Genomic DNA, 20,606 nt, shown 5'->3' on the forward strand with positions numbered 1-20,606 from the left:
TCTCTCTTTCTCTCTTTCCTTCTCTCTTTCCTTCTTTCCTTCTTTCCTTCTTTCCCTCTTTCTCTCTTCCTCTATTTCTCTATTCCTTCCTTCCTTCCTTCCTTCCTTCCTTCCTTCCTTCCTTCCTTCCTTCCTTCCTTCCTTCCTTCCTTCCTTCCTTCCTTCCTTCCTTCCTTCCTTCCTTCCTTCCTTCCTTCCTTCCTTCCTTCCTTCCTTCCTTCCTCCCTTCCTCCCTTCCTCCCTTCCTCCCTTCCTCCCTTCCTCCCTCCCTTCCTTTCTTTTCCTTTCTTTTCCTTTCTTTTCCTTTCTTTTCCTTTCTTTTCCTTTCTTTTCCTTTCTTTTCCTTTCTTTTCCTTTCTTTTCCTTTCTCTGTTATTCATTTTTTTCACTTCCTTTATCATTTAGTCTCCTTTTTCTTTCTTCTCCTTACCTTATTTTTCTGCATTTCCTGCCTTCCCTCCCCTCGCCCCTGGCTCTGCCTGCTCAGCGGTGCCGGCATCGGGGCTCTTTCGGGGGGACGCAGTGAATTCCATCCGGAGCCCCCGCTGGCTGGCCGCTCTCTGCTATTCTTTCAGGGCTCCAGCCCTACTCTCTCTGCAGGAAACAGAGGAGCTGATCCAAGTTCAAAGTCACGTCGCCGTCCCTCCTAAGAAGTGCTTTATTTGCCTCTGAACCGCAAAACCCCTTTCCCCCGTGTCACAGGGTAACAAGGGAAGGGAGCGAGGGAGGAAGGGAAGGAGGGAGGGGGGCAGAGGCACCGGCAGCCAGCCCCGCACTCCCTTGTCGGGCCACCGCCAGGAACACAGCCTGCGGCTCATGGCAGCTTTCGGGGAGGAAAGCGAGTGGTCACCCGAAGCCGGTGGTAAACTGTTTTATTGAAGGAAGTTTTTCAACAGGTTTCTGGAGGTGCCAGACCTACAGAGCAAACGTCAGCTTCCCCGGGAAAGCTTTCCCTTCTTTGTAAGTTTTCCTTAATTCGCTTTAAAACTGCTCTTCTCTTGTTCTTACGGGCTGGTGATGCGAAGGGAGCTGGAGAGGGGTGTGGAGGGGGGAAGGCGGGACGAGGGAGAGCAATTTCTTGTTTCCCCTGAACTGCATATATCGCCTTCTCTTTCTAACCCTTTCCCGAGAGGTGTCACCGCCCCCCGGGGAGGCTCCGCGCCCCCTTCCTGCATGCCCCCTCCCCGGCAGCCATGGGTGCTGCAGTGGGGGGCAGGCTGCGGTGGGGCCGGGGGCTGTGCCCGTGCGAGGATGCGGCTGGCCACGGCCTCGTCGGGAAAAAGAGGCGGAAGGACCCACCGGAGAGGGGTGTGTGCATGTGAGAGAGAAAGGGGGAAGAGGGTGTCCTTCCCCCAAAATTCAGCCTTCCAACGCAGCAAGGGGACCAGGAGGGAGAGTGTGGCCGGCCCATAGCCTGGTGAGAAGAGGCCAGTTGAGCAGCATCACTTGCACCGTTGTCTGTATCACAGACACTCATAAATTCAACAAGCTCATCAACAGGATATTAAGTTGCAGGTTACCTTTGATGGTGCCGATCCGAGCCACTTCTAGGCCGTTCGACCTATGACCCGTGAAGACCACATGTGTTGTCCTCTAGCCTCCCTCTGTAAAACACACACTTCGAGACAAAAGTTCTTTGTCAGGCTCTACCGGCAGAGTAATGTAAAAGAAATAGGGGAAATAATGAAAATCTCAGCCAAAGCTGTAACTTTTAAATGCTTTTTTTTAAACTAAAAAAAAAAAAAAAAGAAAGAAAAAAAAAAGGAAAGAAAATACACTAGGCAGGGACAGAAGGAAGGAGCACCTCACTTTCGTGCCATTAATATTTATTGTTCATTCAGTTGCTCTTATATATTTATAAAACCCCGCTCTCGGCGGTAATGCCGTGAGACGGCGGGGGCCAGGAGCAGTGTAGCACTTTTTTCCAGGACGGGAACCTCGGCCGAGCGGAGCCGGTGCCTCTGCCCTGCCCTGCCCTGCCCTGCTGCCGCTGAGGGACGCGCAGCGCCGCGTATGTTGCGCGCCCTGCCCCACTGCGCCGCTCATTCTGCAGGCAGCACGGACCCGGCACAACGCCCCCCAAAACGGGTCTGCCGCAGCACTGCCGGGTTTTATTAGATGCACCTTTTTCCATCTGGAGATGCCCATATAAACGTTAGAGGCAGGGGAGCAGCGTCCCAATAAAGCGCGATGGACTTTGTAATACAATTTATGCTGTCATTCATAAATAACAATGCCATATGGTAACCATATTGCTTATACAAGTAAAGCCGTCAAAGTGTCACTATTTGATTTATCTCAACAGCTTCTTCCAACGGTGACGTTCAGAGAGAGGGGAAGTGGGAAAGAGAGAGAGAGAGCAGAGCAAAATTTGGCCTGGGTTTCCTGAGACCGCCTCTCTCTTTACCTCTTTCTTTCTATATATGGATAGATAGATAGATAGATAGATAGATAGATAGATAGATAGATAGATAGATAGATAGATAGAAGGAAGGGATTTTTCCCCCCTTATTTTGTCCCTAACTGAGCAAACCCCAAAGGGGATGGCCCCTCTATCCCTGGCGATGCGCGCACTGAACACAACAGTTCCAAAACGTATCCTGGTAAATCCCTGTCCCAAAGGTGCGGCGGCTCCCTGTCCCGACAGCCCCTAGCCCCGGATCCTTGTGTCAGCCCCAGGTTGCAGCCTGGACGCACGGTGCGACGACAGGAGAAATTTAATTTTTAAGAGTGTGTGTTGTCCATCCGCTGAGCCCCTCCATAAAGAAGGGATGGGGAGTCTCACTGCCATACCGCTACTGTCCCTTTGGTGCCTCTCGGCCGAGGTCCCCTCCGTGCTATCCCCCAGACGGGACGGTGAGCGGGGTGCCGTGGCTCCGTCCCGCCCGGGCGGTCTCCGCGGGGCTGCGGCTCGGGGCGCTCCCTCCTGCCACGGGCGGACTCCACCTCCGATGCCGCATGTTCGGGGAGGGACCCGCGCCGCAGAGCAGCCCCACGAGCGCAGAAAGGCACCCGCGACGGGTCGGGAGGAGGGCAGGCTTTTCTAGCGTTTTTGGGGAGTCTTGCAGGTCTTCCCGGGGAAAGCGGCAGTCTAAAGCGCTCCCTTTCTAATGGTTCCTCAGAAGAATGTTTTACACCTTATAAAATATTGCTCCCCGCTCCCTAACTATCAATAAGACGTGCATTAAAGACGATTGTTTGTAAATGGTGTTCATGATCATTAGCATACATTTACATAATGCAGCTCACAGCACAGCGTTTTACGGTTAAACACCTCCTAAAGCCCGAGCTCAGTTTATAGACGAAGCTTTACGAAATAAATTTGAAGGCTTCCAGGCTTTCACCCCGCCTCTGCAGCCTCCCCCGATGTCCCTTGGCAGGGCTGCCGGCGAGCGGAGCGCTGCGGGAGGGCTCTGCAGCCGGCTCCGCCGCGGGAGCAGGGCGCGTTCCGACCCCCGACGGGCGCTGTCGGGCTTGTGGGGGGCTGTGGGGTAGCACAGCACCCCTCCCCTCTGCTGCAGCCCGGGGGCAGCGGCAGCCTGGGCCTGAGCTGGTGTCGGTGAGCTAACGGGCTTTAAATTCTTCATGGCTCTTTTGGAGCTGGCAGCGTCCAAAATTGTCCCTGCGCGGGCAGCCACCTTCTCTGCCCGGCGTTTGCAGCCAGTCCTAAAAATGAGGGAATTTCCACGTGAGTCTCCATCAACCCCTCCCTCCCCACAGTCGCAGGTCAGCTGCCTATTAGCCAGCTATAAAATAATTCAATTTTTTTATAGCCTCTCATAAAAAGAAATTGATCGGGGTATATATTTGAATTAAGACATATTAAATCGATGACAGATACACATCACCTGCGTTTAACAGGCGAGGGACAAGGAGGCATGCAGAAGGTTCCGCGGAGCTGTGATACTTGTTGTTCACCTCCACAGCATCTCCCATCAAACCATTCCATCTCTGGACCTTGCTCCAGAGATGCACACAGAATTTGGAGAGGAGGGAGGGCACTATTTGGATGGACATGTAGAAAATACGTGTCTATAAATACCCGTACATGCGTATGGCTACTTTGCGTGAAGTTTTTACTGTGCAATAAAACCATCGAGCAGCCGCTTTTAAAACCCGGGGATCATTTATTCCCATTCCTTGCCTTGCAGCATCACTGAAACCCCCACGGCGGCCACACGAGCCGGGAGCACTGGCTCGTCTCCGGTGGAGGCAGAGAAGGAAGGGAACCGGCGGGTCTCTCTCCCCCTTGAGCTCCCCCTAGAGCCTCTCACCCCGCTTTTGGCAGCCGTGGGCCAAATCCTGCGAGTTTCCCCCCGCGAGTAGCGGCGGGAGAGGCAGAGGGGGAGCCTGGAGCCTGGCCCAGGAAATGCCGGACCAGCACGGGGCTTCCTTTGAACTGGCTTGGCACAGGGAAGCGGCCAAGGCGCACAGATGTAGTTTCGTCAAGGGGATTATGTGGCCGGGGAGAGCCGAGGTGCGTGTGGGTCCGCTGGCCTCCCCCGCCCCGTTTCCTCTCCTGGAGAGGCGGAGAAGCGTCTCTGGCTATCCCGCAGGCAGGGAAGGGCAGCCAGCTTGCCTGCACTTCCCGGGAGCGCGGGGCTCAAGGCATTCCCAGGGGGACCAAAAGCCTGGAGAAAGCAGATGACATATCAGTGAAAGCTACTTCTCCTCCCAGAGAAAAGTCACGACAATGCTCCTTTCCCCTTTTGGCTCGCAGGGAAATCCCGGCCTTGCCTAGTCAAGCCCCTCAAAGGGCAGCATCCTTTGTACCGACGGGCCACTTTCGGCGCTCCACAAAGCGCTTCGCTTTCGAGGACCAGCACACCCCGCACCCCAGGGGCGGTCCCATCACTGTCCCCGCCCGTCCTCTACCTCTGCCCCCTTTCAGGAGAGCTCCCACTTTTCCTGCCTTTTCCTCTGGGGCAGCAGCTCAGGGCTAACACACACCGGCCGGAGACCCTCATTTCCCAACCCACCTTCCGACATCCTAAAGAGTCGAGGAGCATTTATGCTCGGGGCCGGTATCGCTGCGGGGGTTCCATCTCTGTTTCGCCGCTGCTGAGCTCGGGCTGAAGGGGATGCAGCTGCCTGGACTGCGGCTGGCGGGCCCCGAGGGGCGTGGGGGGCTCTCCCCACGGGATGCCCCGGGAAGCCGCTGCGGGAGGAGGAAGCCCCAAAGCGGCAGCGAGCGCAGGCTCCCAAAACTTGGCTCTAACATGTGCCACTTGCCCCCTTCCTCCTCCCCTCCCCGCTTATTCGTTTATTTTCTAAAGGAAAGGAATCCCAACCCCCGCCGTCTTCTTTTCAGGGAAACTTTGGCCGCCTTCTCCTAGTGGTGCCTTGGTCATGAGTACACACAGGCTCGGCCTCGCGTGGGTGTGGGGCTGCGCGCATTGTTGCATGAGGGAGCGCTTTCCCGCCTCATCCATGAATGAACGTGGCCCTCCAAAAAAAAAAAAAAACAGATAAGGAAACCGAGCGCGGAGCCGTGTGGGCTGCGGCCAGGCGAGGAGAGAAACCCCACGGCCCCGCAGAGGCAAACACGGCGGAGCACCTGAGCAGGGCGCCCCGTCCGGTGCCTGGGGAGCCGGGGCAGCCGCTGCCCGGTGCTGCCCGGTGCTGCCCGGTGCTGCCCGGTGCTGCCCGGTGCTGCCGGCCGGCGGGGGCGGTGCCGGGCGCGCCCGCCGGGCCCCGCGCGAAGTTTTGCGAGTGCAACTTCGGGGGGCGGCGCGGGGGGGCCCGGGGGGCGGCGGGGGCGGATCCCCGCGGCGCCGCCGGCCTGAAAGGGAGCCAATCGCGGGGCCCCGGCCGCTGCCAATCATCGCCGTCCGTCCAATCCCTCCGGCGCGGTGTCCGAGCCGTATTCCCCAGCGCGCCGCCGAAGTGTGGTGAGGGCTCTGCCAATCGCGGGCGGGCAGAGCGGGGCCGGGGATGCGCGGGGCTCGGAGCGCAGACAAAAGAAGTTAAAGAGCCGCTTAATATATACATGTTTTTGAAGGCGGGTAAAGGGAAAAAAATAACAACAGCGAGCGTAGATGGGCTCGGCTGTGTCGTTATGGAGCCCCCTTTGAGCAAGAGGAACCCGACACTGAGATTAGCGGATTTGGCAGCGGCTCAGCCCCATCCTCACCAGAACATGACAGGCTTCCCGGGGCTGGGGAACCACCACGTCCACCCCCACCACGCGGCCCACCTCCACCCCGGGGACGCGGGCGGCGACCCCGGCGGCGCCCTCACGCCGCTCGGACCCGAGCACATGGCACAGCCCGCCGCCCTCAAGCTCACGCCCGAGGCGCTCACCGCCGCCGCCTTCGCCGCGCCCGCCGCCACCACCACCACCGCCGCCGCCGCCGCCGCCGCCACCGCCGCCGCCGCCACCACCGCCGCCGCCTACGCGCCGCCCGCCGCCGCCCTCCCGGGATACCCGTCGGGGGAGGCGGCGGGCCGGGACTTTCTCCTGCGGCGGGAGCTGCCCGCCGCCGCCGCCGCCGTGCACGGGGCGCTGGGCGAGCAGCACCCGCCCGCCGGCTCCCCCCACCTTCCGCACCCGCCGCCGCACGGCGTCTTCATCTCGGCCGCCGGCACCTACGGCGCGACCGACGGGGCGCACGCCGCCTTCCCGCCGCCGCCGCCCGGCGAGCAGGGCGCGCCCGCCGGCCGCCACCCGCCGCTCAACGGGCAGATGCGCCTGGGGCTGGCGGCCGCCGCCGGGGAGCTCTACGGGCGCGCCGAGGCGCACTACGGGGCCGCCGCCGCCTCCTCCTCCTCGGCGTTGCAAGGCTACGGCTCCGTCAACCTCAACCTGGCGGCGGCCGGCCACGGGCACCCGCACCACCCCCATCCCCACCACCACCACCATCACCACCACCACCACCATGCCCACGTCGGGGCCGCGGCGGCGGCGGCGGCGGCTGGGGCCTTCCTGCGATACATGCGACAGCCCATCAAGCAAGAGCTGATCTGCAAGTGGATCGACCGGGAGCCGCCTCCTCCGCCTCCGCCGCCGCCACCGGGCGGTAGGAAGCCTTGCTCCAAAACTTTCAGCACGATGCAGGAGCTGGTGAGCCATGTCACCGTGGAGCACGTCGGTGGGCCCGAGCAGAGCAGCCACGTGTGCTACTGGGAGGAGTGTCCCCGTGAAGGCAAGCCCTTCAAAGCGAAATACAAACTCATCAACCACATCCGAGTACACACGGGAGAGAAACCCTTCCCTTGCCCCTTCCCCGGCTGCGGGAAGGTCTTCGCTCGCTCCGAAAACCTCAAGATCCACAAGCGGACTCATACAGGTGGGTTGTTCTTCACGCCACCCCCCCACCCCCACCCCCGCAAGGGTTTCCTTCCTTTTTTTTTTTTTTTTCCTCCCCTTTCCTCCTCTTTTCCTCCTCTCCTACGCACCGCCGAACATGTGACTTTTTCATGAATAAGTAATTCGGCAGCACACGGGCCACGCACACAGAGCTACGTACACGCACCCGGCCCCTCTGCCCTGCACACACGTGTCGTGTCCCCCCCCTTCAGCCCCCCCTTCACCTTGGGCCGCTCCCTCCCCACCCCCACCCCCTCCGCCACCCACCTCCCCGCATCCCGGCAGCACCGGATAAATACACCGATTAATAAATAACGCGGAGCCGGGGGAAGATGAGCAGCAGCCCCTGCGGAAGAGCGAGGAGAGGATGAGCGCTCGCCCTTCCCTGCTCCCGCCGCCCTTGTCCGGGCACCCCGGGGGGCTCACCCCGCGTCTGGGAAGCGCTGCGCTCTGCCGCTTCCCCCCGCCACGCCGAAGGACGCCGGCTCTGCTCTTCCTGCCGCTCCTGTCGGCGGGGACGGAGCCGGGCGGGTGGCGCTTGGCCCGACGGAGATGGGGCCGCGGGGGCTCTTGGGGGCGCAGTTCCCCTGCGCTGCGGGCGGCGGTGGCCGTGCTCGGGTCTGCCGGTACTACCGGGAGCACCGCACTGCCGCTGCGGCCAGCGCTCCTGGGGCTGCCCCCGTTCCGGGACTGTCCCTGCTGCCGGGACCAGCGATGCTGCCGGGTGTGCCCCGCAGCCGGGGCTGCCGATATTGCGGAACGCCGGGGGATGCCGAGGGCACGGCCGGCGCTGCCCGCGCCGCTGGGCTAGCGGACTGACGCCGGTGCCGAGGCTCCTGGCACTACCCGCGGAGCCGGGAAGCAGGGAGCGAGGCGGGGGAAGGCTCTCACCGGAGGACGCTTCCCTCCCTTTGTGGATCTGAGAAGCAAACTTCAAAGTCGCCCCGACTGCTCGGCGGGGTACGGGAGGAGGGAGCGGCACCCCCGGGGAATGCCTCGGGGGACAGGCGGGGGCCCCTGGAAGGGCTTGGGGTGTCTTTGAGCTTTTTAGTGTTTTATTTTTCTGGGTTTGGTTTTGATGGGCTTTTTTTGGTTTGGTTTGGGTTTTTTCCCCCACTTTCTCTTCATCCCTCGCCACTCCCGAAATACGCATTTCCATCTGGGTGTAAAACACTGCCGAAAACGAACGAAGCCGGGATTTATAGTGGCAGACAAATATTATTCCTTGGAGGATACTTAAGGAAGTGGAGTTGCCGTAATTGCTTTCTTGATTTATTGTTTGCTGCTCGGGAAGAGAAAAGCGGCGACCGTACAACGTGTTGTTCCGATGTAAAACCAAATGGCCCATGGCTGAAAGGATTATAGATTTTTATCTCCAGAATATGTCAGGCACGAGCCCATATGTAGCAGCGGAGCCCTGAGGGTGCCTAGTGCTCTACACCCCGAGCCGGGGATGGGGTGTGGGGGCAGAGTTCTCTGTGGGAGAGGAGGGGGTAAGGGCTGACACTTTTTGTTGTTGTCGTGTTAACGACACCGTGGAATGAGTTAGCTGGAGGCCCGCGGTTTTTCATCTATTTGAAAAACTAAAGTTCACCGCGGACTTTCCTGGGCTCCTCAACTCCTTACCCATCTCAGCTCCAAGGGGCAGGCGGGAGGGAGGTGGGAAGAAGTCCGGGAGATGCTTGCGTGGAGGCAGAGAGATTCAGCCGGGAAAAAGAGCCCCCCACCAGAACCCAAATGCGTGTTCGGGCGCAGCTCGTAGCTCTTAGATGAGGTCGAGCATTGCCCCGAGGCAATGAGTGGGACGTGGCTTCTAGCAATGAAAATTTGGAGAAGTTTCCAGCTTGGGGCTCCCCGTAGTCCCGGGAGGATGTCTGTGCGTGAGCCCACGAAGAAAGGCTCTATCCACGCAGAAGGGGTCGTTGCACCAAAGCAGCCCTCGGGGTGGGGGGCAATAGCCCACCTCGAATGACAGCTCGGCCCATGGGAGGGCAAAGGCGACAGGGGTCTTTCCCTACGTATTTCTCCCCATGCCTTCGAGTGAACAAGGCATCCGAAACTTTCTCCCCGTTCCTATCAGATTAATTACTGTCATTTTGCCACTTCAGCTTTAACTTAGTCATGTGCAGCCTGGGAGCAGGAGAGATTTACAAACTATTTGTATATTATTGGCGTTTGGCGCACCCAGGGGGGAAAAAATAATAACACCATAATCGTATCATTAGGCGATTTTGCATGTTTCTGGTAATTCTTCTGGAAGAAGAAGAGTATTTCAGTAATTCAGGAAGCGTTTGTTTTTCGGGACCTTTTTCTCCTTTTTTTTTCCCTTTTTTTTTCTTTTTTTTTTTTTTTTTTTTCTTTTTCCTCAGAAGCATCCACCGGGGGGGCTGCATAGCAAGCTCTGTAGCTACTGCCCTATTTTGGGGACAAATCACTGTTCCCAAACCCGGTGCATTCTAGGAGGAATGGGGACCTAGTCCCTTCTGCAATTTTGCGCTTTTCCTCGCCAAGGACGATGCTCAGGACGGTCAGGCTTCCTTCCAGCCATCCCTAGAACCTCCAAAAAAAGTGACCCCAAGCCCCATCTGTGCCCCTCCCCTCCACCCGCACTGCTACTGCCAGGAGGAGTCAGGGGACGGCGCCTGGCATCTCAAACCACCTACAAATGGTTAAACTCTGACGTGATGCCCTCGTCAGCATAACGGGGACACACGGGGACCTTCGCCAGTCCCGGACTTATGGGGAATTTGATCGTGGCGATCGGGAGTCTGGGGAGGGTGCCCACGCGTGAAGCCCGGTGGAAAGACATTTCCCTAAAGCCCTGACGGGGTGGGCACGGTTTGGTCCAGCTCGTTGGAGCATTTCTCAGGGGGCTGTGATTCGGGCTCTGCAGGTCACGGCCAGCAGCAGAATGTGTGAGCCTTCATCCTTGGGGTAACACAGTTAGAAACTGCCCAAAACCTCCAGATTTGCTTTGTTTTCCCAGAAAAATGAATAGTAATTAATGAACAAACGAAGTGGTTGGAAGCTTGTTTCGGGGGTGTGCAGAAGTTTTCATGCACTTAAAACCCACCAAGCACAATTTAAATTTCTTTTTTTTTTTTTTAACATAAACTTTGCACTTTCTAGCGCTACCACGTTGGTGGTAGGTGAGTCGATTTTAATTGAACAAATTGATGCATAAATAGGCTGTGGAGGTGTATGTTTCTATAGTAACAGCCAAGAAATTGCTTCTAAAAATAAAAATAGTTTTCTTATTTCCATTATTATTTTAATAAATAATAAACGCGATACGATCTTACAAAGGGGAGGAGTAGTAAAAATCTCTTGTTAGTAAGGAGAAAATGTCCACCGAGAGACCCGCTGGGTTGTTATTTCTGAGCCCTCAGAGCAAATCACATCTGAAAATACACATCAGCCATGTCGATAGCGACTCAAAAGTCGCGATAGTAATGACAAAGGTTATCAGTGCAGGTCTGTCTGTGCTGGACTCACGTGTAGCAGAGTGAGAAAAACTCGCTGTAAAAAGCATCGGTACAGGGATCTGGCGCTTTTTTTCTTTTTCCTCTGGTGTCTCAGCTTGAGGCACTTACCCAGCCCTATTCGGGATCTGTGAGGAAGGGTCTGCTCGGGAGCTGTGGGGAAGGACATGGCTGTAAGCAGCAGAGCACATGTATTCCAGGGTGTGCTGCAGGAGACGAGCATGGAGAGAAAGGTACGCCCGGCTAACCGCCCCGGGCTGATTTTCACAACCCCTTTAACTGGGGTTAAAAAAACTCTTCAAAGTAGATCATCCGCACACGTTTAGACCCAAACTTGCCCAGGGTAACCAGCTATGCTGCCCTCATCTCCGATGTCTGGGCAGGTCCTCCTAACCTGCAGGTTCCCAGTCCGGGCTGCGGGCTGCTCCCTCCTTTGTGTCGGGATGCTTAAACAGGTGTTACTTTTATTTTCCCCAAACTAATTATTCCTCCAGCGCAGTGCCCATTGGGAAAGGATTACGCAGGAGATGTGCCAGGCGAGCCAGGCTGCCGGCAAACGCCAGCCCTCGCAGGCAAAGGCATTGAGAGGTTTTGTTTGGGCTCGGTCATTAGAGCGGTAATGAAGGTTTCTCGTGTGCGAGGGGAGCGCCGCAGAGGGCAAACAAGGCCGGGGGGGCCCTGCCGCCGCCAGCCCGGCACTCGGGGCCTGAGGGCTGCCAGCGACGTGTGACGGGCAGCGAAACACGGGGGGAAAGTCGCAAACCTCGGGCATGTCACGACTGTCGCGAAGGGGGAGGAAAGAAGGGGAAGGGGAGGGGAGGAAAGGAGGGAAGGGGAAGGTTTGCCCTTGCCGCTCGCCCCCGGGGGCCGCGCTGCGGAGGGGCTGCGGTGCGGCGGGCGGGCTGCGGGCAGGCCCGGTAACCGTGCCGTGTGTCCCCGCAGGGGAAAAGCCCTTCAAGTGCGAGTTCGACGGCTGCGAGAGGAAGTTCGCCAACAGCAGCGACCGCAAGAAGCATTCCCACGTCCACACCTCGGACAAGCCCTACTACTGCAAGATCCGCGGCTGCGACAAGTCCTACACGCACCCCAGCTCCCTGCGGAAGCACATGAAGATCCACTGCAAGTCGCCGCCGCCCTCCCCGCCGCCGGGCTCCCAGGGCTACGCGGCGGCGGGGCCCCCCGACGGGCCGCTGCCCCCCGAGGCCGAGCCCGCCGCCGAGCCGCCCCGCGGCCGCCGCGCCGCGCTCTCCCCGCCGGTCACCGACCTCAGCGAGTGGTACGTCTGCCAGGCCGGGGGGGCTCCCCGCCGGCCCCGCACGCCCTCCAGCCGCGACACCTCCCCGGCATCCGAGGAGGATGAGCCCCACAGGACCTCGGGAGGCAGAACTGCTCCCTAGGGCCGTGCCGGGCCGTGCCGGGCCGTGCCAAGCTGCCGGTGGCCCCGGCCCCACCGCACTGGGCCGGGCCGCAGGGGCGGCCACCTGGCACGGGGGGCTGCCGTGGAAGTGCCATCAGGTTTGACTCGCGCTATTTATTCCATGTACGAAACCCTATGGTGTTTGTATGGTAACTAATTTAATTAAAGAGACTCGGACCTTTTTTTTTTTTTTTTTTTTTTGGTAAATAAAAGCATTAATAACGCCAGGCTGGGCTGTCCCAGTCACCCGAGCCGCACAATTTTGCAGGGGGACGGTGTCAACGGAGATGCCCATCTTCCACTCTGCCCATGCCCATTGCTCTTAACAAGATTAAGCTGGCGAAGCAGAACCCAGCCGATCTCTGGAATGGCTATTAAGTACCTTAGCTGCCACCCCAGAGCCTCCTCTTTGGCCTGGGTAAAGCCCCAGGTCAGCGGCAGCCTCTTGATTGTAAAGCAGCACCTGCTAAAGCTCCGGCTAGTCAAGGACAGGTTGTGCATCCCTTAAAAAAAAATGAAATAAATGCATTTCCCCACCCCTCTTGCAGTCCAGCTCCTTTGTAATTGAGGGTTTCTCACCCGAGTCGGGGGGTCCCACCTGCACCCGGCATTTTCTCTCCAGCCTGTCTTTCACCCTTAGCCGTAACATTGTGCAAACGATTTACGAAAGGAAAGACAAAAGATGCAGGACTCCTTTTTCACTCCTCCACGGTTTGTACTTGTATGGCTCCTAGAACGTAGCCAGACAATAAAAGAAACACGCTGCTATTTGACAACTGCGATACTGTGATACATTTTTGAATTTTTTTCCCTAAAAAACCCACACGAAAACTCTGCGAATTTTGCTTTCCTTGGGGTTGGTGTTATTATTACTCTGATTATAATTATTATTATTTTTAAAGTTCGTCTCTCAGATGAAGACTTTGCCTCATGCTCCCTCCAGCCCCCTGGGGGGTGGGGAGGGCGAGCAGCCCCCCGGCCTGACGAGTCCCGGAGTAGGGGGCAGGCACAGAGGGATTATCTTTTTATTATTATTTTTATGTATATTATTTCATCTCTCCAACCGAGCTGATGCCTGCGTGCTTTTCACCACCCCCCCGGAGTGGCCCGGCGGAGTCACCTGGGAGGTGGGGACCAGAGCTGCCGGGATGGAAGCCGGGGCTGGGGAGCCAGGCTGGGCTCGGGGTGCCACCCTCCCCAGAGCTCCCGGCAAGCCAGCCCTGCAGCCCAGGGCTGCGGCCACGGGGGACACCCCGGCCTGGAGCCCTGAGTCAGGAGCGGGGCGCAAATGAAGTAAAGAGCACTAATTCCTCCTCAGAGACCCCGAGAGAAGAAGCGGCAGCCTCCCTCCCCTCCCCCAGGGCTTGTGGAAATGTGTTTTGTGTGCCGTGAATGGTGGATGTCGTCTTGTCATTGTTAATAACGTGTATGTGAACGCGATTATTTTGTACAGTCAAATTAATTTATTTTCTGACATCACCCTTTTCCCCCTTTTTTTTCCTTTTTTTTTTTTTTTTTTTTTTTTTTTTTACTCCCCTGTAACAGTACAGAGCACACCAAAGAATTATCTTATTAATTTTGGTGATAGATTGTTGTTTATGATGATGTGGTTTGTACAAAAAAAAAAAGAAATCATTATATTTTTCAGCTTACTTGAATGAACGATGTAATGTGAAACAGACTCTTCCTGCATGTCCTCCGTGCGGTGTGTTGGTGCTGATAATATATAAATTTATGTATAGTTCATAGAGATATTATATTATTAGTACAGTGCATGGTGCTGTCACTCTGGAAGCCTTTAAACGTTGTCTTCATATTGTTGTGTTTGATCTAAAGAAGCAGGCGTTACTTTGAAAACAAACAGAAAACTTGAATAGAAAATAATTTTTTAAAGCTCATTCAATTTGCTTTTTATTCGTTTTTCAAAGCCCATTTGAATAAATAGAAAATAATAAAGTGAGGTATGAACTTTTTAAAAAATAATTTATGTAATGTAATCTTATTAGAGATATATTGGTGCTGATTTATAACCGAACTTTTTAATTTATGCATTTTTTCAATAACAGATTGCACTATACATTACGACATGGCAGGGTTTATAAACTATGGCTCGGGGGGATATATCACTATTTTTATGTATTTGCTACACGTAGGGTCACACACTTGCCCAACAGTTTTATGACACATGATACCTCCTAAATAATAATAAAAAATGCTAATTTAAAACTTTTCATCTCTGTAAACCCCGTAAAAACAAACAAACAAAAAAAAATCATGCAAATGAATAAAAATATTATTCCTATGTATTGCATGTGCCTTACTAACAGACAAGGGGCAGAGACAGACCAAAACACCCCCTCTTCCCCCCGAGGGTCAGCAGGTAGATGCAGACCCAGCCGTGGCCTCCCAGCTGGGCAGGAGCAGCACCGGGAGGTGTCGGGGCGGCTGGGACACTCCGGCTCTGCCCGGAGAATCGTGTGAGCAAACAGGGCTCTCTTCGGGGGTAGCCCTGGCTCTGCAGCCCGGCAGAGCAGGGATGCTCGGGCAGAGCCAGCCCTGCTCCCCCGGGGCTGCGGCCTCGCTCCTGGCGGTGTTTGCCCGGGAGCCGGGCCGAGGGCGGGGGCGGGCAGAGCATTTTGGGGTGCCTGGGCACGATGGAGCAGCTGGGGGCTCTGCTGCTGGCACCCCGGGCACAGAGGGAAGAGAGGGAGGGACAGGCAGGCAGAGATGCGACACAGGTCAGACATTGACACACATGACATCCTTCATCTCTCTCAAGGACGGCTAATCGGAATATAAAACCTAATCAATTAAAATGTTTGTTTTTGTTGAGGAAAAAACCAAAACGACGACAACAACAGCAGCAACAACAAAACAACAACAAAAAAGGGAGATTTTCCTGGCAGTATTCTCTTGAGGATATTCATGAGTTAAATAGCACTACTCTTCGGTAGTAGCTAAATAAGCGAAACCGTATGCCAGAGGATGATTCTGAAACACAGAGTGAGGTCAGACAAGAAATAACGCCAGGAAATCATTGAATGAAGGAGGAGAAAAACCCCGAAGTTTTAAGAAGCTGAGTGAGGACAGGTTTCTCATTTAGAGAGAGGGAAACTGAGTAAAATCCGTGAAAAAACCGGACGGAATGGTGTGTTGGCATCCTCCAGGATTATTTCCTCTTTTAGTTTTCTTTTTTAATAAAATAAATTAAATTAAACGAGCCCAGAGTGATTGCGCCCCCGCCCCGTAATTTACCAGTACTCGAAAATGACTGGTCAAAATGTCAAGAACAGTTTCACCAAAAGGTTAGAGTGTTTTTTAAGTCAGTTTTGTTAAATGTGGTAAAGGTGAAACAGGTTGCAAAGAGTTGTTTCAAGCAGAATGACAATAACCAACATACGAAGCAGAAAAACACTCATAAATGAGGGCTGCAATCAATGGGAAAACTTATAGCTCCCTAATGAAGTTTCTTGTGAAAAGGAGGGCGACACAAAGCCACCGAGACATGAATCATTCATGGGAAATATAAAAGATAAAAGATATCTGACAATGAGCAGAACCTTGTATAGAGTGTCTAAAACAAGTTTCCCCTTCTTATTTTCTGCTTCCCCCCCCTCCAACCTCCCTCTCCTAGTGTTCCCTGCCCGCCCTATAGAGTTAACATTGACCAGTGCACGTCCTGCCCCACTTCAAAGTAATTTAGCCCAGAACGGAAGGCTTGGCGCTTGGACAATCTTCATGGTGTGTTAGGATTTCTATGGCAATTGGCAAGCAAGACGTTCCCATCTGAATATGGCTCAAAGAAAGCCACTTATTGACACCGAGTTGGCCATCATCAAAGACTTCATCTTTTCCTAGGCGAAACGTGGTCCTAGCAAACACTGTTTAAATCATCTACCTTTGTAGTCGCGGCTGGGAGACATCTCGCCACACACTATTGCTGGCGCTCGGCCCTTTAAAGGCGAGAGCGGCTCTAGCGAAGTTTGAAGGGACTGAGAAATTTCGGGAGTGTGGGAAATGGCATTGCGGGGAGGGGGGCTGTGGATGTGGATAAGCGGGGAGCTCTCGGCGACAGTCGCGCCCAACGCGCCCGCCACGGGCAGGGTGTGGGACGCAGGGCAGCCGGGACAGGCTGCTGCTTTGTTTTCCAAGGGAGGGATGGTGGGGAGAAGCGAGGATTTTCAGGGGTTTTCTCCGCGTGTTTCGTGCTGCTGGAGATGTCGCCAGGGAGTTGCGAAGTGCTGGCAAGGACGGACTGTCACACACTTCCCCCCCGCCCCTTCCCCCTCCGTCACCCCGGAAAAAAAAATCTTTTCGGGTAGAGCAGCCCGGGAGGGATGGGGAGTGCCCGGGATGCGCAGTGCCGCTCACTCGCGGACACACACGCTCCCCCTGGCTCGGACACCCCAAGGCGGCGGGGCGCTCCCCCCGCATCCCGCGCACCCTCAGCGCGCACAACCACGCTCCCGCATTCACACACACACCACGCAAGTGCCTAATCAGGCAGGGAGAAGTTCAAAGGCAGGTTCTTTGAAATTCAAACTACTGCTTTTATGGTACATCAACATGGAGCGTTAGGATTGCTATGGCAATGAGCGCAGCAAAAGCAAGCTGCATTTAAAATAGTCCACCTCGATTCGAGACACTCTATTAAGATACAGTTGCATTGACCTTTAGTTTCATGCCGTGTTAGCGCAGTCAATTTTCACTTCATCAGAACGTCTCATATTTTTTGGCCTCTCTCCCAACGACCCTCCCCCTCCCCTTTTTTTTAGGACCCCCTCCCTTCCCAACTTCAGCAGATAAACAAATAAGTGAGGAAGAAGCTCCATCTCCAGCTCTTCTCGTCTTCTGCCTCCCTCCTTTTTTTTTCCCCACCTAAGTACTTTTATTTGCAGAGCGATTGTTCTTTGTTTATTTAATACAAGTACTGTGTGAATGGTGAAAAATAAACACGATGAAAAATAACCAAACAGATGATTCCGCCAAGTGAAAAAGCCCGGACTTAATAAAAGTGCGAAGCAGTCACCGTTGAATGAGAAATCCTTTGAAGTGGAACTTATTATAGGAAGAATACTTTTTGGTTTCCCTAACGACGCTGCTGAATTGAAAGGGCTCGCCTTTGTCAACGATTTGTTCTCCTTTGCCGGGATGCCCGCAGAAATTACTTACATGGGCTGCCTTAACATGCAGCCTGCAAATCAGTAACTTCGCAGCTCAGACTCGCAGACGCCGCTCTTCTAAGGACAAAAAGAAGTCAGGAGGAAAACACCCCAACCTTTCATTCAGCCTCTTATTTTGGGGGGTGAAGGGGGGCGGAGGAAGAAAAGGGGGTTTGGGCCCGGGGGGGAGGCGAGAGGATCCGTGCAGCAGCACCCCCGCCCCCCGGCCGCAGGGACCCGAGCGGGACCGTCCTGCGGCCCGGCCCCGGAGCGAGCAGGGGGGTGGCGCAGCTCCTCCGGCAGCGCCGTGGCTCTCCTTCCCCCACCGCCGCTCCCCCTTTTTTTCTCTTCTGCCAAGTGATTTTCCCAGGCAGAGACATATTTAATAAGGGTCGTTTATTACGAAGGCGCTTTGAAGGGTCGCCCCTGAAGCCCTGTGTCCATTAAAAACATGGAGGTGACATTTAAACCTCGTTTTAAAGGAGCTCTGGGGTAGTTCAATGAAAGGCAACTCGTTTGTCTTATGAGCTTGGAAACAACCTCCCTTCTTCTCCTTTTGACCACATGGCATAACTCAAAAACAATAGTTCAAAAGTAAAATGGCATCGTGGTGTTCAGCCTCAGACAGGCACCCATCTAGCAGGAGAGAAAAGGGATAGTCCATAACACAATGTGCTTTTTGTGTCCGACTCTGTCACAAGGATTTCGTTGTTTGCTTTAGAGGCTGCGCCTGTTATACTTTCTTGAAAGTGCTTGTGTTAAACAAGAGTTATAAGTCATCCAAAACAACAAACATTTTGATTTTCTTTGCCTAAAGGGTTTTCCCTGGCCATGGGCACCGTGAAAAAATAATGTACTTGCTGAGAAAGGAGCACCAGTAGTAGCATTACAAGCACAGTGCATTAAATATTGAATGACACGAGGAAAAAAAAAGAACTTGTCGAGGGGCACTCAGCCTTAAAGTCTTTTTTCAACTTTGTCTTCAGTGCCTGTTGGACTATTTAAGATGGTGTTAATTAAGGGCTGCATCTGATTCCACTAGCCCCCAGCTTTGTCTCTTTGCAGCGCTCCCATCAATAGCCCCTCTCAACCGCGGGCTTTCCCCACAAGTTGGTTTAGTGGTGCATGTGTCACTTCTTATTTTGAGGCTGAAGAGAAACCCGGATCATGCATTAAGGGCAACAGGGAGATAGTAATCAAGCGGTGTTTTAGGGTTGGGAGGGGGGTGGGAGGGGTGGAGCGGTGGGGCAGGGACAGGAGGAGGAGGAGGGTGCGCGGCCAAGGCTGGAGCAGGGCAGCAGGGAGCGGAGCGGGGGCACGGCGCCGGGGTGAAAGCCTGTTTGCACATTGCCAACAGCCTGTTTGGCAAACAAGAGGCTGGCGAGCTTAATTTGTTTCAAATTAATCGTTTTCCACGACAGAAAGAAAGAAAGAAAGGGAAAAAAAAAAAAAAACAACCAAAAAACAAAACCAAACCAAAACCCACGCGTCAAACAGCCCTCCCCAAAATCCTGCAGGGGAACAGGAGGAGCTGCCTCAGGTCCCGCGGCAGCCCCGTGCGGGAGCCCACGCGTGACTGCGTGGGGAGCCGTGGCGTGTGCCTGTGCCCCTTCCCGGCTGCGTCCCGAAGGGCTGCTGGCTCTGCCCTTCGCCGGCCGAGCCTCAGTGTAGGGCAGCCTCCGGGGTGGGCGAGGGCAGCCGCCAGAGCAGGGGGGACACACACTCCTGGGGACATCCGGCGCGACGCCTCGCCCTGCATTTACCTTCTCCTGTTTGGGGACTGCCCGCTCTGCCCTCGGCGGAGGCAGCCCGCATTTCGGGGAGAAGCCTTTCCCGGGCCCCATCCCTGCGCCCCCCGCCCCGCTCGTGGGGGCTCCTCGAACCCCCGTGGGGCGCCTCGTCCCTCCCTCCCTGAAAGCGCTGGAGGCCGAGAGGGGCTTTGCCCGTGGGGGGCATCGTCTCTGAGCTCAGCAAATACCAACAGCGGGGGTGCAAATTGGGGGGCGGCTCCTCTTTTCTGTACGACTCCTTTTCAACCTGCCAGAGGCACCGGGTGTTGAAAGCGAGGGGGCTCAGAGGGATCCTTTGCAGGTGTGGGGGGGTGTGTGCCCCCTTCCCTCCGGGGTCAGCGGGGACCCTCTGCCCCAAAGTGCACTCAGAGCCGGGGTCGGGTTAGGGGATCCCTTAATTGGATGGGGCGAGTGGTGGGGGGGGGGGGGGGAAATGGTTCACTTCAGTTCTGCCCTGCCCGAGTGGCGAGGAGGGGAAAGCCAAGCGTGTGGCTGGGAAACCCAATAGCCAGATTCTGTCCGTCTTCTTCTACTTTTTTTTTTTTCCAATCTCTATGTTCCCCCTCTCCTCCTCCTCTTCCTTTCACTCGGCAAGCCCGTCTAAAGCGCTCCAAATGGCCTTTCAAACAAGAAAACCCTTCAAGGAAAAATGGGCACACATCCCCTTCCAGGCACCTTGCCAAAATCTCCCAAGCACCCTACCTGGCATCCTAGCTTAAGTTTCTTCAAGAAGTATGTGTGTGTCTGAGTATGCGAGGGGGGTGGGGGGGTTCGGGGCCGAGGGAGGGGGGGTGGAATTACAGCCGTCCTGTAGTGGTAGACACAAGTTCAGAGCTCCACTTCTCCCCTCTTTAATTAGGCTGGGGAGAGCCGCGGAGGCGCCTGGCTGAGGGGCAAGCGAGGCGGCCGGGCCGAGCGAGTGAGTACCGACCGCAGCCCCGACGGGACGGGCACGGGCACCCGGGGCAGCCGCGCCGGGGGGCTCCGCGCCCGGGGGGAGCCGCCGCCCCCCGGACAGAGATGTGGGAGGGGAGGATGAGGGTGGGAATAGCGCGCCGGGGGTGTGCCAGTGGGACTCGCTTCCCCGAACTTGCGGTGCGGGCCGCTAGGCGAAATTGGGGAGGCCAGTGCCGGTGCTGCAAAAGTCAGCCCGACCCAGCTGTGACTTCACCTATTAGCCCCGATGTCTTTCCGAGGAGATTGGCGGAGTTAAACATCCCACAATGGGCGCTCTGGGGCGTCTCCAGCCTGACCTCTACCCGGTTTTAATAGTTTCATAGGAACTTCATTAAATCAATTACTTAGTGAGCACATCATCATTTATTTGTAATTAGCACTGAAGAGCTTGATTTTTGCAGCAGCCCGCAGCCCGGTTCCCAGCGGGGTTGGCCATGTACTACAAGCACTTTTGTTTGCTGTGTGTGTTGACTCGTGGTATTATTCGGT

General features: G+C 55.6%; 1 protein-coding gene and 2 long non-coding RNA genes across 6 annotated transcripts in view; 2 read left to right on the top strand and 1 right to left on the bottom strand.

The window, feature by feature from the left end:
* Positions 1-1,130: 1,130 nt before the first annotated feature.
* On the bottom strand, positions 1,131-1,693 carry LOC135293798 (uncharacterized). Its single transcript, XR_010355892.1, has 2 exons — positions 1,521-1,693; positions 1,131-1,414 (listed from the first exon to the last, which is right to left on the bottom strand). It is a non-coding gene; the product is annotated as an uncharacterized LOC135293798 (long non-coding RNA).
* A 1,623-nt stretch (positions 1,694-3,316) lies between these two features.
* Positions 3,317-12,745, top strand: ZIC5 (Zic family member 5). Its single transcript, XM_064408364.1, is given in 4 exon segments — positions 3,317-6,321; positions 6,323-6,395; positions 6,398-7,289; positions 11,734-12,745. Coding segments are annotated over 4 exon segments (2,307 nt in total). The 5' UTR covers positions 3,317-5,434; the 3' UTR covers positions 12,189-12,745.
* A 7,024-nt stretch (positions 12,746-19,769) lies between these two features.
* LOC135293800 (uncharacterized) overlaps positions 19,770-20,606 on the top strand; it is a 77,946-nt gene continuing 77,109 nt past the window's right edge. The window contains exons 1-2 of one of the 4 annotated variants that reach the window (XR_010355897.1): positions 19,770-19,892; positions 20,020-20,079. This is a non-coding gene — a long non-coding RNA (uncharacterized LOC135293800). Of the gene's footprint in view, positions 19,893-19,956; positions 20,080-20,606 lie in introns of those variants that run through there. The other 3 variants (XR_010355896.1, XR_010355895.1, XR_010355894.1) reach the window with 3 other exon arrangements.

The sequence above is a fragment of the Passer domesticus genome, chromosome 2 (genome assembly GCF_036417665.1).
Source record: "Passer domesticus isolate bPasDom1 chromosome 2, bPasDom1.hap1, whole genome shotgun sequence".
Lineage (NCBI taxonomy): Eukaryota > Metazoa > Chordata > Aves > Passeriformes > Passeridae > Passer > Passer domesticus.